This window comes from Callionymus lyra, chromosome 11, assembly GCF_982586985.1.
Source record: "Callionymus lyra chromosome 11, fCalLyr1.hap1.1, whole genome shotgun sequence".
Classification (NCBI taxonomy): Eukaryota; Metazoa; Chordata; class Actinopteri; order Syngnathiformes; family Callionymidae; genus Callionymus; species Callionymus lyra.
Window position 1 is genome coordinate 3,487,073 of NC_141828.1, and position 15,655 is coordinate 3,502,727.

The 15,655-nt window shown below is 38.7% G+C and overlaps 1 protein-coding gene across 1 annotated transcript in view; it reads right to left on the reverse strand.

Annotated features, from left to right (window-relative positions):
- Positions 1-7,728: 7,728 nt before the first annotated feature.
- camkmt (calmodulin-lysine N-methyltransferase) overlaps positions 7,729-15,655 on the reverse strand; it is a 139,798-nt gene continuing 131,871 nt past the window's right edge. Inside the window, exon 11 of the mRNA XM_087802547.1 lies at positions 7,729-9,150. Coding sequence (XP_087658673.1) covers positions 9,061-9,150 — 90 coding nt within the window. The 3' untranslated portion in view covers positions 7,729-9,060. The remainder of the gene's footprint in view (positions 9,151-15,655) is intronic.

The following is a 15,655-nucleotide window of genomic DNA, read 5'->3' on the forward strand; positions in this document are numbered from 1 at the left end:
CACACACATGTGGACACACACAAGTGGACACACACAGTTTAGCTTCAATTTAGCTTCAGTTTAGCTTCAGTTTAGCTTCAGTTTAGCATCAGTTTAGCTTCAGTTTAGCTTCAGTTTAGCGTCAGTTTAGCTTCAGTTTAGCTTCCGTTTAGCTTCCGTTTAGCTTCAGTTTAGCTTCAGTTTAGCTTCAGTTTAGCGTCAGTTTAGCTTCAGTTTAGCGTCAGTTTAGCGTCAGTTTAGCTTCCGTTTAGCTTCAGTTTAGCTTCTGTTTAGCTTCCGTTTAGCTTCCGTTTAGCTTCCTTTTAGCTTCAGTTTAGCTTCAGTTTAGCTTCAGTTTAGCGTCAGTTTAGCTTCAGTTTAGCGTCAGTTTAGCTTCAGTTTAGCTTCCGTTTAGCTTCCTTTTAGCTTCAGTTTAGCTTCAGTTTAGCTTCAGTTTAGCGTCAGTTTAGCTTCAGTTTAGCTTCCGTTTAGCTTCAGTTTAGCATCAGTTTAGCTTCAGTTTAGCCTCAGTTTAGCTTCAGTTTAGCGTCAGTTTAGCTTCAGTTTAGCTTCAGTTTAGCTTCCGTTTAGCGTCAGTTTAGCATCAGTTTAGCTTCAGTTTAGCTTCAGTTTAGCTTCCTTTTAGCTTCAGTTTAGCTTCAGTTTAGCTTCAGTTTAGCGTCAGTTTAGCTTCAGTTTAGCTTCCGTTTAGCTTCAGTTTAGCATCAGTTTAGCTTCAGTTTAGCATCAGTTTAGCTTCAGTTTAGCGTCAGTTTAGCTTCAGTTTAGCTTCCGTTTAGCTTCCGTTTAGCTTCCGTTTAGCTTCAGTTTAGCTTCCGTTTAGCTTCAGTTTAGCTTCAGTTTAGCTGACAACGTTCATGACACTAAGATATAAAAATACACACAGCGCTAACAACAATGTAGCCACTAACACAGGAAACACATTCCAGGTCAGCAGGAAGTTCAGTCTTGTTCAGACACTCTAACCTCCGTCCGGATGAACGGGCGTCGCTAGCTTGGGGTTCAGGAGGCGGTTGCGTGAGTGTGTTCTGTGGCCTCCATCCAAGCGTCCGGCTGTTATTGTCTCGCGAGGACGTTTCCCATCGAGCCGCGTTTGATGTCCAGGTTCGCCTCATACAGGAAGTTGTCTTTCATGTTGAAACGCCATCTTGTCACGACAGGTTTATGAGGCTCTGAGCGACGGACGGTCTTCAGTTTTCATGTTCGCTGTCCATGAAAAACATTCGACTTAAGCAGCAAAATATCAAGATTTCACATCAACAAGGTTGTCGGTTCAATTCCCGGCAGCAGGGAAGTAACTTGACCTCCGGTGACCTTTCTGTGTGAGTTTGTATGTTGTTGTGGGTTTACTCCGGGAACTCCGCTTTCCTCCCACAGTCTTGTCTGTAGGTATGAGTGTGTGAAGGTTGTGTGTCTGTGTGTGTCTGAGACACTGTTGTCCTGTCCAGGGTGTCCCCTGCCTCTCGCCCGCAGTAGCTGGGACGGACTCCGGTCAGAAAGGGAAGAATGAACGAAGACCCATAATGCTCTGCAACAGTTGAAACGGTACCAACATCAACAATGTCTTGTAGAAGGTTTGAGGTTCGTGACGACCTTTCCAGGGTGTCCCGGCGTGTTGCTCCAGGTAGCTGGGAGAGTCTGATGAGGAAACTAAAGGCTAAATAAACAATACGGTTTGAGAATTAAAGAGAAACAAAAATGTTTAAATCAAAATAGTGAGGAGATTAAACCACTTTATCATTTGAGATTAAAGACATCAATTCAAGATAAGTTTGTTATCATTCAATCAAAACGAAAATGATAATAATACAAGTTAGAGATATTTAACAGATACTTTCAAGATATCATCCCAGAAACATGAGGACAGAAGGTAAACATGTAGGTCTGAAGTATCATGAAGCTTGTTTTCTCGCCGCATCAATGCATACTTGACACCAACACGCCGCTCTTTGACCAGAAGTGATAAAACCTCGTGAGAATGTAGCCTGAGTTCAGTGCAGCAGTAATTGCCTCTAATGGAAGCTCGTATAATAGCAGGAGGAGGAAGGCCACGAGCGAGAGAACGCTCCTTCAAAAATGGATGAAAAGAAGAGCTTGTGAGTGTGAGTGTGTTTGTGCACAGCTGGAAGTGTTAGTTTTGGACACGGTGGACAACAAGTGTGTGTGCATGTGTGTGTGTGTGTTTGTGGTAATGGTCTGGTGCAGTGTGTAATTTACTACTTCTATTGCTGCAGCCATTAGAATGGTCAAACTGTGCTGCTCTCGCCTTGAATTCATGTTACCTTCACTCACTCACTCACTCACTCACTCACTCACTCACTCACTCACTCACTCACTCACTCACTCACTCACTCACTCACTCACTCACTCACTCACTCACTCACTCATTTACTCACTCACTCACTCACTCACTCACTCACTCACTCACTCACTCACTCACTCACTCACTCACTCATTTACTCACTCACTCACTCACTCACTCACTCACTCACTCACTCATTATTCACTCACTCACTCACTCACTCACTCACTCACTCACTCACTCACTCACTCACTCATTATTCACTCACTCACTCACTCACTCACTCACTCACTCACTCACTCACTCACTCACTCATTCATTATTCACTCACTCACTCACTCACTCACTCATTATTCACTCACTCACTCACTCACTCACTCACTCACTCATTATTCACTCACTCACTCACTCACTCACTCACTCACTCACTCATCATCAGGTAAAAGCTTGTGTACAATAACGTTTCCATGAATATCTGATCAGATTCATTAGAGATGATGTTCTGCTGACATGTGGATTTACATTTTCATCCAAAGGTCCTCACACTGATCAACGTGAACATGTGATGAACATGTGATGAACATGTGATGAACATGTGATGCACATGTGATGAACATGTGATGAACATGTGATGCACATGTGATGAACATGTGATGAACATGTGATGAACATGTGATGAACATGTGATGCACATGTGATGAACATGTGATGAACATGTGATGAACATGTGATGCACATGTGATGAACATGTGATGAACATGTGATGAACATGTGATGAACATGTGATGCACATGTGATGAACATGTGATGAACATGTGATGAACATGTGATGCACATGTGATGCACATGTGATGAACATGTGATGCACATGTGATGAACATGTGATGAACATGTGATGAACATGTGATGAACATGTGATGAACATGTGATGCACATGTGATGAACATGTGATGCACAGAATAACAAGAGTCGCTCATTGTACGAGTCGTGTTTGTGTTGTCACTGCGATGCTGTTATCAATTAGAGCAGCAGTGGGAGCCCAATTAACAGCATCAAACAGCTAATTAATAGAACTGTGTGAGTTAGAGACGCACAACAGCAACGCTGCATGAGCTCAACACACACACACGCACACATACACACACAAATGCACACACGCACACGCACACACACACAGACCTGAGAGACGCAACAAGAGGAAGAAGTCAGTGTGTCAACATGTTGTTCAAAAGATGATGAAGATGAACATGAAGATGAAGATGATTAACTTTAGTCCTGTTAGTTTACATTAGTGCTGCTAGTTATTTTATTCCTGCTAGTTTACTTTAGTCCTGCTAGTTTATTATTAGTCCTGCTAGTTTACTTTAGTCCTGCTAGTTTACTTTAGTCCTGCTAGTTTACATTAGTGCTGTTAGTTTAAATTAGTCCTGCTAGTTTACTTTAGTCCTGCTAGTTTACTATTAGTCCTGCTAGTTTACTTTAGTCCTGCTAGTTTACTTTAGTCCTGCTAGTTTACTATTAGTCATGTTAGTTTACATTAGTCCTGCTAGTTTACTATTAGTCCTGTTAGTTTACATTAGTCCTGTTAGTTTACAATTAGTCCTGCTAGTTATTTTAGTCCTGCTAGTTTACTTTAGTCCTGCTAGTTTACTATTAGTCATGTTAGTTTACTTTAGTCCTGCTAGTTTACTATACGTCCTGTTAGTTTACATTAGTCCTGTTAGTTAACATTAGTGCTGTTAGTTTAAATTAGTCCTGCTAGTTTACTTTAGTCCTGCTAGTTTACTATTAGTCCTGCTAGTTTATTATTAGTCCTGCTAGTTTACTTTAGTCCTGCTAGTTTACATCAGTGCTGTTAGTTTAAATTAGTCCTGCTAGTTTACTTTAGTCCTGCTAGTTTACTATTAGTCCTGCTAGTTTACTTTAGTCCTGCTAGTTTACTTTAGTCCTGCTAGTTTACTATTAGTCCTGTTAGTTTACATTAGTGCTGTTGGTTTACAATTAGTCCTGCTAGTTATGTTAGTCCTGCTAGTTTACTTTAGTCCTGCTAGTTTACTATTAGTCATGTTAGTTTACTTTAGTCCTGCTAGTATACTATAAGTCATGTTAGTTTACATTAGTCCTGTTAGTTAACATTAGTCCTGCTAGTTTACATTAGTGCTGGTTGTTATTTTAGTCCTGCTAGTTTACTTTAGTCCTGTTAGTTTACATTAGTGCTGCTAGTTTACAATTAGTCCTGCTAGTTATTTTAGTCCTGCTAGTTTACATAAGTGCTGCTAGTTTACAATTAGTCCTGCCAGTTATTTTAGTCCTGCTAGTTTACTTTAGTCCTGCTAGTTTACTTTAGTCCTGCTAGTTTACTATTAGTCATGTTAGTTTACTTTAGTCCTGCTAGTTTACTTTAGTCCTGCTAGTTTACTATTAGTCCTGTTAGTTTACATTAGTCCTGCTAGTTTACTTTAGTCCTGCTAGTTTAGTATTAGTCCTGTTAGTTTACATTAGTCCTGTTAGTTTACATTAGTCCTGCTAGTTTACATTAGAGCTGCTAGTTTACTTTAGTTCTGCTAGTTTACATTAGTGCTGGTTGTTATTGTAGTCCTTCTAGTTTACTTTAGTCCTGCTCGTTTACATTAGTGCTGATGGTTTACAATTAGTCCTGCTAGTTGTTTTAGTCCTGCTAGTTTACTATTAGTCCTGTTAGTTTAGTATTAGTCCTGTTAGTTTACATTAGTCCTGTTAGTTTACATTAGTCCTGCTAGTTTACATTAGTGCTGATAGTTTACTTTAGTTCTGCTAGTTTACATTAGTGCTGGTTGTTATTGTAGTCGTTCTAGTTTACTTTAGTCCTGCTAGTTTACATTAGTGCTGATAGTTTATTATTAGTCCTGCTAGTTTACTTTAGTCCTGCTAGTTTACTATTAGTCCTGTTATTTTACATTAGTCCTGCTAGTTTACATTAGTCCTGCTAGTTTACTTTAGTCCTGCTAGTTTACTATTAGTCCTGTTAGTTAACATTAGTCCTGCTAGTTTACAATTAGTCCTGCTAGTTATTTTAGTCCTGCTAGTTTACTTTAGTCCTGCTAGTTTACATTAGTCCTGCCAGTTCATTTATTAGTCCTGCTAGTTCAATATTAGTCCTACTAGTTCACTATTAGTCCTGCTAGTTTACATTAGTCCTGCTAGTTCAATATTAGTCCTGCTAGTTCAATATTAGTCCTACTAGTTCACTATTAGTCCTGCCAGTTTACTATTAGTCCTGTTAGTTTACTTTAGTCCTGCTAGTTTACATTAGTCCTGCTAGTTCAATATTAGTCCTGCTAGTTCAATATGAGTACTACTAGTTCACTATTAGTCCTGCTAGTTCACTATTAGTCCTGCTTGTTTACTTTAGTCCTGCTAGTTCAATATTAGTCCTGCTAGTTCAATATTAGTCCTGCTAGTTCACTATTAGTCCTGCTAGTTTACTTTTGTAATGGTACTTTACTATCAGTCCTGCTATTTTACTATTAGTCCTGCTAGTTCAATATTAGTCCTGCTAGTTTACTTTAGTCCTGTTAGTTTACTTTAGTCCTGCTAGTTTACATTAGTCCTGCTAGTTCAATATTAGTCCTGCTAGTTCAATATGAGTCCTACTAGTTCACTATTAGTCCTGCTAGTTTACTATTAGTCCTGTTAGTTTACTTTAGTCCTGCTAGTTTACATTAGTCCTGCTAGTTCAATATTAGTCCTGCTAGTTCAATATGAGTCCTACTAGTTCACTATTAGTCCTGCTAGTTCACTATTAGTCCTGCTTGTTTACTTTAGTCCTGCTAGTTCAATATTAGTCCTGCTAGTTCACTATTAGTCCTGCTAGTTTACTTTTGTAATGGTACTTTACTATCAGTCCTGCTATTTTACTATTAGTCCTGCTAGTTCAATATTAGTCCTGCTAGTTCAATATTAGTCCTGCTAGTTCAATATTAGTACTGCTAGTTCAATATTAGTCCTGTTAGTTTACTTTATTCATCGTACTTTACCATTAGTCCTGCTAGTTTACTGTTAGTGCGGCTAGTTTACTATAAGTGTAACCACTAGTTAAGCTAGCTCAGCTGAATTTCGACGCTGCAGATGTGCAGGAAGTTAATCTAGTAACTCTAAAACAATCACAGAGCACATGACAGTTAATGAATGAATAAATGAAGTTTAATTTAATTGATTCATAAAGTTAATAAACGGTTACATCTTGTCACTAACATGACAAGTCGACTGTTCACTTCGACTCTGACCACTCAGGACTCACAACAAAAGCAACACAATAACAACACAATACCTGCTGGACCGTGAGGTCTTGAAAGGATCCTGAGAGTCTCGTTGACCTTCAGCTCAGACGAGGACCCTCAGAAGCACTCGTGGTGTCCGGCCCTAATGGCTCCGTGGCCCCGAGGACGTGGGTCGCCGGGATACAGAGGTCGCCATGACGACGGCTGGTGTGTCGATGGAACGCAGGAAGAAAAAAGGATCAAATGTGCAGAAGCAGGTGAGGAAGGAGGAGAAGCATGAGCTCAGAGTTGAAGAGAGGTCAGGCTGAAGGTCGTAGGTCGAACCCCGGCCACACAGTCCAGTTGAGGAGGTTTTTAGAGAAGAAATGAATGAAAGTTGAGTTTTTGACTTGAATCACTTTGATCTTGAAGCAATAACTAGCAATAACTAGTAATAACTAGTGGTAGAAAAGTGTAACTGCAGTTATTTTCACGTATCTACACAACTATGACATCAACTGACCCACATGCTGAATCATGGACACACAACTACACTAAAAACACCAACGTTGTCACACAAACCCCAATAATGACCTTTGAAGACGTGAAATAATGAACTGAGGTTTTTTTACTGAACATATGGTTTCATTTGTGTATTTATTGTGTTGTGTGTCCATTGTTGTGTGTTTAATGTTGTGTGTCCATTGTTGTGTGTTTAATGTTGTGTGTCCATTGTTGTGTGTTTAATGTTGTGTGTCCATTGTTGTGTGTTTCATGTTGTGTGTCCATTGTTGTGTGTTTAATGTTGTGTGTCCATTGTTGTGTGTTTAATGTTGTGTGTAGATTGTTGTGTGTTTAATGTTGTGTGTCCATTGTTGTGTGTTTAATGTTGTGTGTTTAATGTTGTGTGTCAATTGTTGTTGTGTGTCCATTGTTGTGTGTTTGAGCAAATCAGAGAAACTTTATTACGTCGAACGTTTATTGAGAGAAAAACGAAAACAAAAAAACATCAAAGACCAAATAATTATTAAATCTCTTGAGAAACAACTTTGTTTGTTTGTTTGTTTGTTTGTTTGAGGATTAAAATATAATTATTGATGAAAAGAAACAAAAGAATCAAAGTTGCTTTTATGAAAATAATCATTTATTCTCCAAAGTTAAAGCACTTCAACCAATTACAGCCTTCACAATAAAAGCACACAGTCAGGTAAGAGAGTCGTTCTTCACAATAAAAGCACACAGTCAGGTAAGAGAGTCGTTCTTCACAATAAAAGCACAGTCAGGTAAGAGAGTCTTTCTTCACAATAAAAGCACACAGTCAGGTAAGAGAGTCTTTCTTCACAATAAAAGCACAGTCAGGTAAGAGAGTCTTTCTTCACAATAAAAGCACAGTCAGGTAAGAGAGTCTTTCTTCACAATAAAAGCACACGGTCGTGTAAGAGTTGTTCTTATTTAATCACAGTGAAAGAAAGTTTTTAAAATCAGAACATTTTTGTTTTTTTCAAGTGAACGTTTGATGAAAAGAAAGAAAAATGTGTTTTCAAATAAAAATACATTCATCAGTTGATGTTGATTTAGAAAGAAACGATAAACATTATAAATATAGAAAACACAAGCAGAGACCAGTGAAGATCAAGAGACTGCTCACGCTAAGCTAAGCTAAAGTAAGCTAGGCTAAACTAAGTTAAGATAAGCTAAAGCTAAGCTTAGATAAGCTAGGCAAAGATAAACTAAGATTAGCTTAGTTAAGATAAGCTAAAGTAAACTAGGCTAAGCTAAACTAAGATAAGCTAAAGCTAAGCTAGGCTAAGGTAAACCAAGATAGGATAAAGCTAAGCTGGGCTAAGGTAAACTAAGATAAGCTAAAGCTAAGCTGGGCTAAGGTAAACTAAGATAAGCTAAAGCTAAGCTAGGCTAAGGTAAACTAAGATAAGCTAAAGTTAAGCTAGGCTAAGGTAAACTAAGATAAGCTAAAGCTAAGCTAGGCTAAGTTAAGCACGAGGATGTTTCACAGTTTCACGTCCGTGTTGTTGACATGATTGGATGTGACGTCACAGAAGGCACTACGTTACCAGGTGCATCATGGGAGTCTTGTTCTTCATCACAGTGATGTTGATGATTTACAATAAAATAAACAAATCGAGTCGGATGATCAAATGTTCTGATTGGTCTGACGCACAGTGATGATGTCACAGTGGATCCAGACGAACGTTTATGACCTCACTGGTGACCTCACTGGTGACCTCACTGGTGACCTCACTGGTGACCTCACTGATGACCTCACTGGTGACCTCACTGGTGACCTCACTGATGACCTCACTGGTGACCTCACTGATGACCTCACTGGTGACCTCACTGATGACCTCACTGGTGACCTCACTGGTGACCTCACTGGTGACCTCACTGATGACCTCACTGGTGACCTCACTGGTGACCTCACCGATGACCTCACCGATGACCTCACTGGTGACCTCACTGGTGACCTCACTGGTGACCTCACTGGTGACCTCACTGGTGACCTCACTGGTGACACTTCTGTCCTCGGGTCAAAGTCACCAGCGTCGGGTAATGAATGTTCTCGTCGTAAGAATCTTTTCCTTCCTTCAGCATCTGAAACACAAGAGTTCAGTCACATGACTCGTGTTTGATTGTGTTACTATGACAACAACTTTATTGACGCGACACAGAGACGTGTCAGTGAAGCTGCAGCTGATTGGACCACGAGTTACAACATCAACCAATGGGACACTTGCTTTGTCATTGAGTGGAGCACGAAGACATTTGATTGGATCAGACGTGTGTCAATCAAACGAGCTGTTGTTTGAAGATGAAAGTCATGATTGAGGAAGGAAAATATAAAGAGAAATAATGACAATAATAATAATAACGATAATAATAATAATAATAATAATAATAATAACAATAATAATTATAATTATAATAACAATAACAATAACCATAATAACAATAACAATAACAATAGTAATAATAATAATAATAATAATGATAATAACAATAACAATAATAATAATAACAATAACAATAACAATAATAACAATAACGATAATAATAATAATAATGATAATAACAATAATAACGATAATAAAAATAACGATAATAATAATAACAATAACGATAAAGATAATAATAATAACAATAGTAATAATAATAATAATAACAATAATCATAATAACAATAACAATAGTAAAAATAATAACGATAATAATAACAATAATAACGATAATAATAATAATAATAATAATGATAATGATAATGATAATGATAATAACAATAACAATAATAATAATAATAATAATAATAATAACGATAATAATAATAATAATAATAACGATAATAATAATAATAACAATAACAATAATAATAATAACAATAATAATAATAATAATGATAATAATAATAATAACAATAACAATAATAACAATAACGATAATAATAATAATGATAATAACAATAACAATAATAACGATAATAATAATAATAACAATAACAATAATAAAAATAACGATAATAATAATAACAATAACAATAACGATAATAATAATAACAATAGTAATAATAATAATAATAACAATAATCATAATAACAATAAAAATAGTAAAAATAATAACGATAATAATAACAATAATAATAAAAATAACTATAATAATAATAATAATAATAATGATAATAATAACAATAACGATAACAGTAATAATAATAAAAATTATCGTTCGAAACGTTCAGCCACAGATTTGATTTTGATGAAATATTTTTGCTGAAGTTTAAAACCAGAAACTTTGGTCTCTAGTATCATTTTTGGGGAACTTTTGTGCAGAAGATCCGCAGAAGAATCCTGGAAAGAAAATGTTTCTTTGGACGACCTTCGCTCGAGGCACGTTGAGTCGCCGACGCACAAAAGAACGACGATCGACCACTGAAGAGACGTCAAAACATTCTGTCCATTTTTCACCAAAGAATTTGAATCAATTAACGTTGAGATGGTGACAATGACCGGATTCAAGTGAGCTCATTGAAGCCACTCTTTGCAGCGCCGCGCTCTGAAGGTCGCGCTGAAGGTCGCGCTGAAGGTCAAACATTGAGGTCACACCAAGTTGGGAAGAAAGAGTCGTCGACGCCAAGAAAGTGAACAAAAACATTTTCTCAGTCGAATGTATTAAACAAGTCGTTTGATGAAACTTCACGAGATTCATTAGATGATGAAATAAATAATAAATAACATTTTTAAACTTTCATTAATGTTCAGCACAAACCTGCGGCCCGTGGGCCTGACGCGACCCTCTCCTGCTTCATCCTTCAGTTCATGATAAACATGTTTATATTTTAGTTGATCTAGATTTTTATAGTAACGTTTCTTTGTCATTTTATAATTTACATCTTGATTTTCTCTCAATTTGTTTTCTTTTACAGAAACTTCCTTTGAAAAGAGGATTTTAATTTTGTTTATTGACAAATTTAAAGGTTATTTTACAAAAATGTGAAACAATATGTTATTATTATTACTATAAAGATCATTAAAGATAAACTTGGTTTATCAATGTTTTTCAATAAAGTTTCACCTTACCTTACCTTACCTTTATAAATACCTTCTTTAATATTCATCACTAATGTTAGTTGATTCGAAACATGTCGTTAAACATTCATTTATTTGTTTATCATCTAAAGACAAACAACATATTTTCATCATTTTAAATCATTGAAAACTTTATTTAAAAACAATGTTTGTTAGATTTTAGTCTTAATGATTTTAAAGAATTGATTTTTCTCTGGAACATTAAAACCATCAAAACATTAAATGATGAAAAACAACGAGGATCAATAATTAATAAAGTATTAAAACAAATAATAATAATTAGAAGGATATTCAAGTTTTATATAAAATGTTTTTTTTGTTTGTTAGAAAAATATTGTGAAATTGATTCTTCAATAAAGTTTGAGCTGATGGTGGATCGTTGCTCTGGTTCTGTTGCTCTGGTTCTGTTGCTCTGGTTCTGTTGCTCTGGTTCTGTTGCTCTGGTTCTGTTGCTCTGGTTCTGTTGCTCTGGTTCTGCTGCTCTGGTTCTGCTGCTCTGGTTCTGTTGCTCTGGTTCTGTTGCTCTGGTTCTGTTGCTCTGGTTCTGTTGCTCTGGTTCTGTTGCTCTGGTTCTGCTGCTCTGGTTCTGTTGCTCTGGTTCTGCTGCTCTGGTTCTGTTGCTCTGGTTCTGTTGCTCTGGTTCTGTTGCTCTGGTTCTGTTGCTCTGGTTCTGTTGCTCTGGTTCTGTTGCTCTGGTTCTGCTGCTCTGGTTCTGCTGCTCTGGTTCTGTTGCTCTGGTTCTGTTTCTCTGGTTCTGTTGCTCTGGTTCTGTTGCTCTGGTTCTGTTGCTCTGGTTCTGCTGCTCTGGTTCTGCTGCTCTGGTTCTGCTGCTCTGGTTCTGTTGCTCTGGTTCTGTTGCTCTGGTTCTGTTGCTCTGGTTCTGTTGCTCTGGTTCTGCTGCTCTGGTTCTGTTGCTCTGGTTCTGTTGCTCTGGTTCTGTTGCTCTGGTTCTGTTGCTCTGGTTCTGCTGCTCTGGTTCTGCTGCTCTGGTTCTGCTGCTCTGGTTCTGTCGCTCTGGTTCTGCTGCTCTGGTTCTGTCGCTCTGGTTCTGCTGCTCTGGTTCTGCTGCTCTGGTTCTGTTGCTCTGGTTCTGCTGCTCTGGTTCTGTTAATCTGGTTCTGTTGCTCTGGTTCTGGTTCCATCACGAGCACCTGCTCATGAAACTCAAGTCCAGCCTCAGGTTTCGGTTCAAAACGACGACGGAAAAATCTCGTTCTTATCTTCCTGCAGCCACCGGCCGGTGGTTGACCCTCTGACCCCGAGGGGGGAGACTGAAGGGGGAGGGAGGGGGAGAGCAGACGACCCGTCGGGGCTGCCGAGTGTGGAGGGGCAGCTGCCTAAGCCGGAGCCGAGGCCCACAGCCAGCATTCACATTCAAATTCTACCAGGCGGAAGAAGCAAGGAAGCGAGGGAGGGCGGGGGGGCGTCAGGGCGGGGGGGAGTCAGGGTGGGGGGAGTCAGGGCGGGGGGGCGTCAGGGAGGGGGGAGTCAGGGCGGGGGGGAGTCAGGGTGGGGGGAGTCAGGGCGGGGGGGAGTCAGGGCGGGGGGGCGTCAGGGCGGGGGGAGTCAGGGCGGGGGGGAGTCAGGGCGGGGGGGCGGGGGGGCGTCAGGGCGGGGGGGAGTCAGGGTGGGGGGGCGGGGGAGACGAGGACCTCCACACTGAGGGCTGAGAGCTCGCGGAGGTGAAGAGTTTAACAAGCAAAGCTGTTCCTCCTGATCGCAGGCTCCTAATCAGCTTCATGGGTGGCTGACTACTGACTAAACCTCTCGCCACAATCTCCCTCTTTCTTCATCGCCAGGAAAGTCATTTCTTTTATTGCCACTTTCCAGCAGCTCTTTCTTTCTCTCCCTCGCTCTCCATTTCTCAAAATCCATTTATTCTCCGTTCACGTCACACGCCAAGAACCGGGTCCAGACCCGAGTCACTTGAACGAGTCAGAACGAGATGATTCGTTTGTCCTTCATCTGACCTTGAACATCATGAGGATCATTCATCTCTCGACTCCAGCAGGTCATAATCTTTTGGTCCTCGTTAAAACGTGTCTGAATCAACAATGTTCGTCACAAACAAGATACGACAACGTCGTCAATGAAACCAGTCGTGACTCGTTTATTACTCTGACTCGACCACGAGTCATGTGACCTCAGGTACTGAGTGACAGTCACCTCAGGGATCTGATGTCTTCTTACAATGAGATGGTGGAAACTGCCAGATCTGATTACATCAGAAAACTGGTAGCAGCAAATAGGAAAAACCCCAAAGTTTTGTTTGACACGATTAATTCTCTCGTGTCTCCTGCTCCTCAAATCATGTCTTCTGTGAAGCTGACAGCAATGATTGTTGAGGTTTTTACTGACAACATTAAATTGATCAAAGAGAAAATCTCTCCCCCTTTGTTTGGAACCCCTGCTGTCTCTGAGCCCCTCTCCTCCTCTTGGTCTTCCTTCACTGCTGTATCTTTGGGTGATATTTCATCACTAGTGAACAAGATGAAACCCTCCTCTTGCTCAGATGACGTCCTTCCTTGTAGGCTCTTTATCAAAGTATTTGATGTAATTGGCCCCTGAGTTACCAATATGGTGAACCTCTCCCTTTCCACAGGGGTTTTTAATGCATTTAAACCATTGTGGAGCCTCTGCTCAAAAAGCCTGGTTTAGACCCAACTGACCTCAGTCTTTCAGGCCTATTTCTAATCTTCATTCTTGTCCAAGATCTTGGAGAAGGTTGTGTCTGAGCAGCTGTTCCTGGATCAGAGCGACATCCATGAGAAGTTTCAGTCTGGCTTCTTAAACATCTACGGAGACAGTTTTACTGAAGGTGTCCAGTGACATCATGATGTTCTGGTTCTGTTGGATCTGTCCTCAGCCTTTGACACAGTCTATGGTCTGGAAAAGCTCTATATAAATACAAATTACTTACTTACATTTGTCTGTTCCACGGTTCTGACACACGGGGGCGCCAGAGACAACATTTACAAACTCACAGATTGTCCCTTTAAAGTCGGAGTTTGTTTCCAGAATCAAACACGTTTGTGTTGAAGAAACATGACGAGCAGAAAATGAAGGAAAGAGAATCATCTAGAGTTGAGGCTCGAGTCACATGAGCGACGTGTTTCTCTGGACTCTGACTCATTATGGTTCTGACTCATTATGGTTCTGACTCATTATGGTTCTGACTCATTATGGTTCTGACTCATTATGGTTCTGACTCATTATGGTTCTGACTCATTATGGTTCTGACTCATTATGGTTCTGACTCATTATTGTTCTGACTCATTATTGTTCTGACTCATTATGGTTCTGACTCATTATGGTTCTGACTCATTATTGTTTGACTCATTATTGTTCTGACTCATTATGGTTCTGACTCATTATTGTTTGACTCATTATTGTTCTGACTCATTATGGTTCTGATTCATTATGGTTCTGATTCATTATGGTTCTGACTCATTATTGTTTGACTCATTATGGTTCTGACTCATTATGGTTCTGATTCATTATTGTTCTGACTCATTATGGTTCTGATTCATTATTTTTTGACTCATTATTGTTTGACTCATTATTGTTTGACTCATTATTGTTTGACTCATTATTGTTTGACTCATTATTGTTCTGACTCATTATGGTTCTGATTCATTATTGTTCTGACTCATTATGGTTTTGACTCATTATTGTTCTGACTCATTATTGTTTGACTCATTATGGTTCTGACTCATTATGGTTCTGACTCATTATTGTTTGACTCATTATTGTTTGACTCATTATTGTTTGACTCATTATTGTTCTGACTCATTATTGTTTGACTCATTATTGTTCTGACTCATTATGGTTCTGACTCATTATTGTTTGACTCATTATTGTTCTGACTCATTATTGTTTGACTCATTATTGTTCTGACTCATTATTGTTTGACTCATTATTGTTCTGACTCATTATTGTTCTGACTCATTATTGTTTGACTCATTATTGTTCTGACTCATTATTGTTTGACTCATTATTGTTTGACTCATTATTGTTTGACTCATTATTGTTTGACTCCTTATGGTTCTGACTCATTATTGTTCTGACTCATTATTGTTTGACTCATTATTGTTCTGACTCATTATTGTTTGACTCATTATTGTTTGACTCATTATTGTTTGACTCATTATGGTTCTGACTCATTATTGTTCTGACTCATTATTGTTTGACTCATTATTGTTTGACTCATTATTGTTCTGACTCATTATTGTTCTGACTCATTATTGTTTGACTCATTATTGTTTGACTCATTATTGTTTGACTCATTATTGTTTGACTCATTATGGTTCTGACTCATTATTGTTCTGACTCATTATTGTTTGACTCATTATTGTTTGACTCATTATTGTTCTGACTCATTATTGTTTGACTCATTATTGTTTGACTCATTATTGTTTGACTCATTATGGTTCTGACTCATTATTGTTCTGACTCATTATGGTTCTGACTCATTATTGTTCTGACTCATTATTGTTTGACTCATTATTGTTTGACTCATTATTG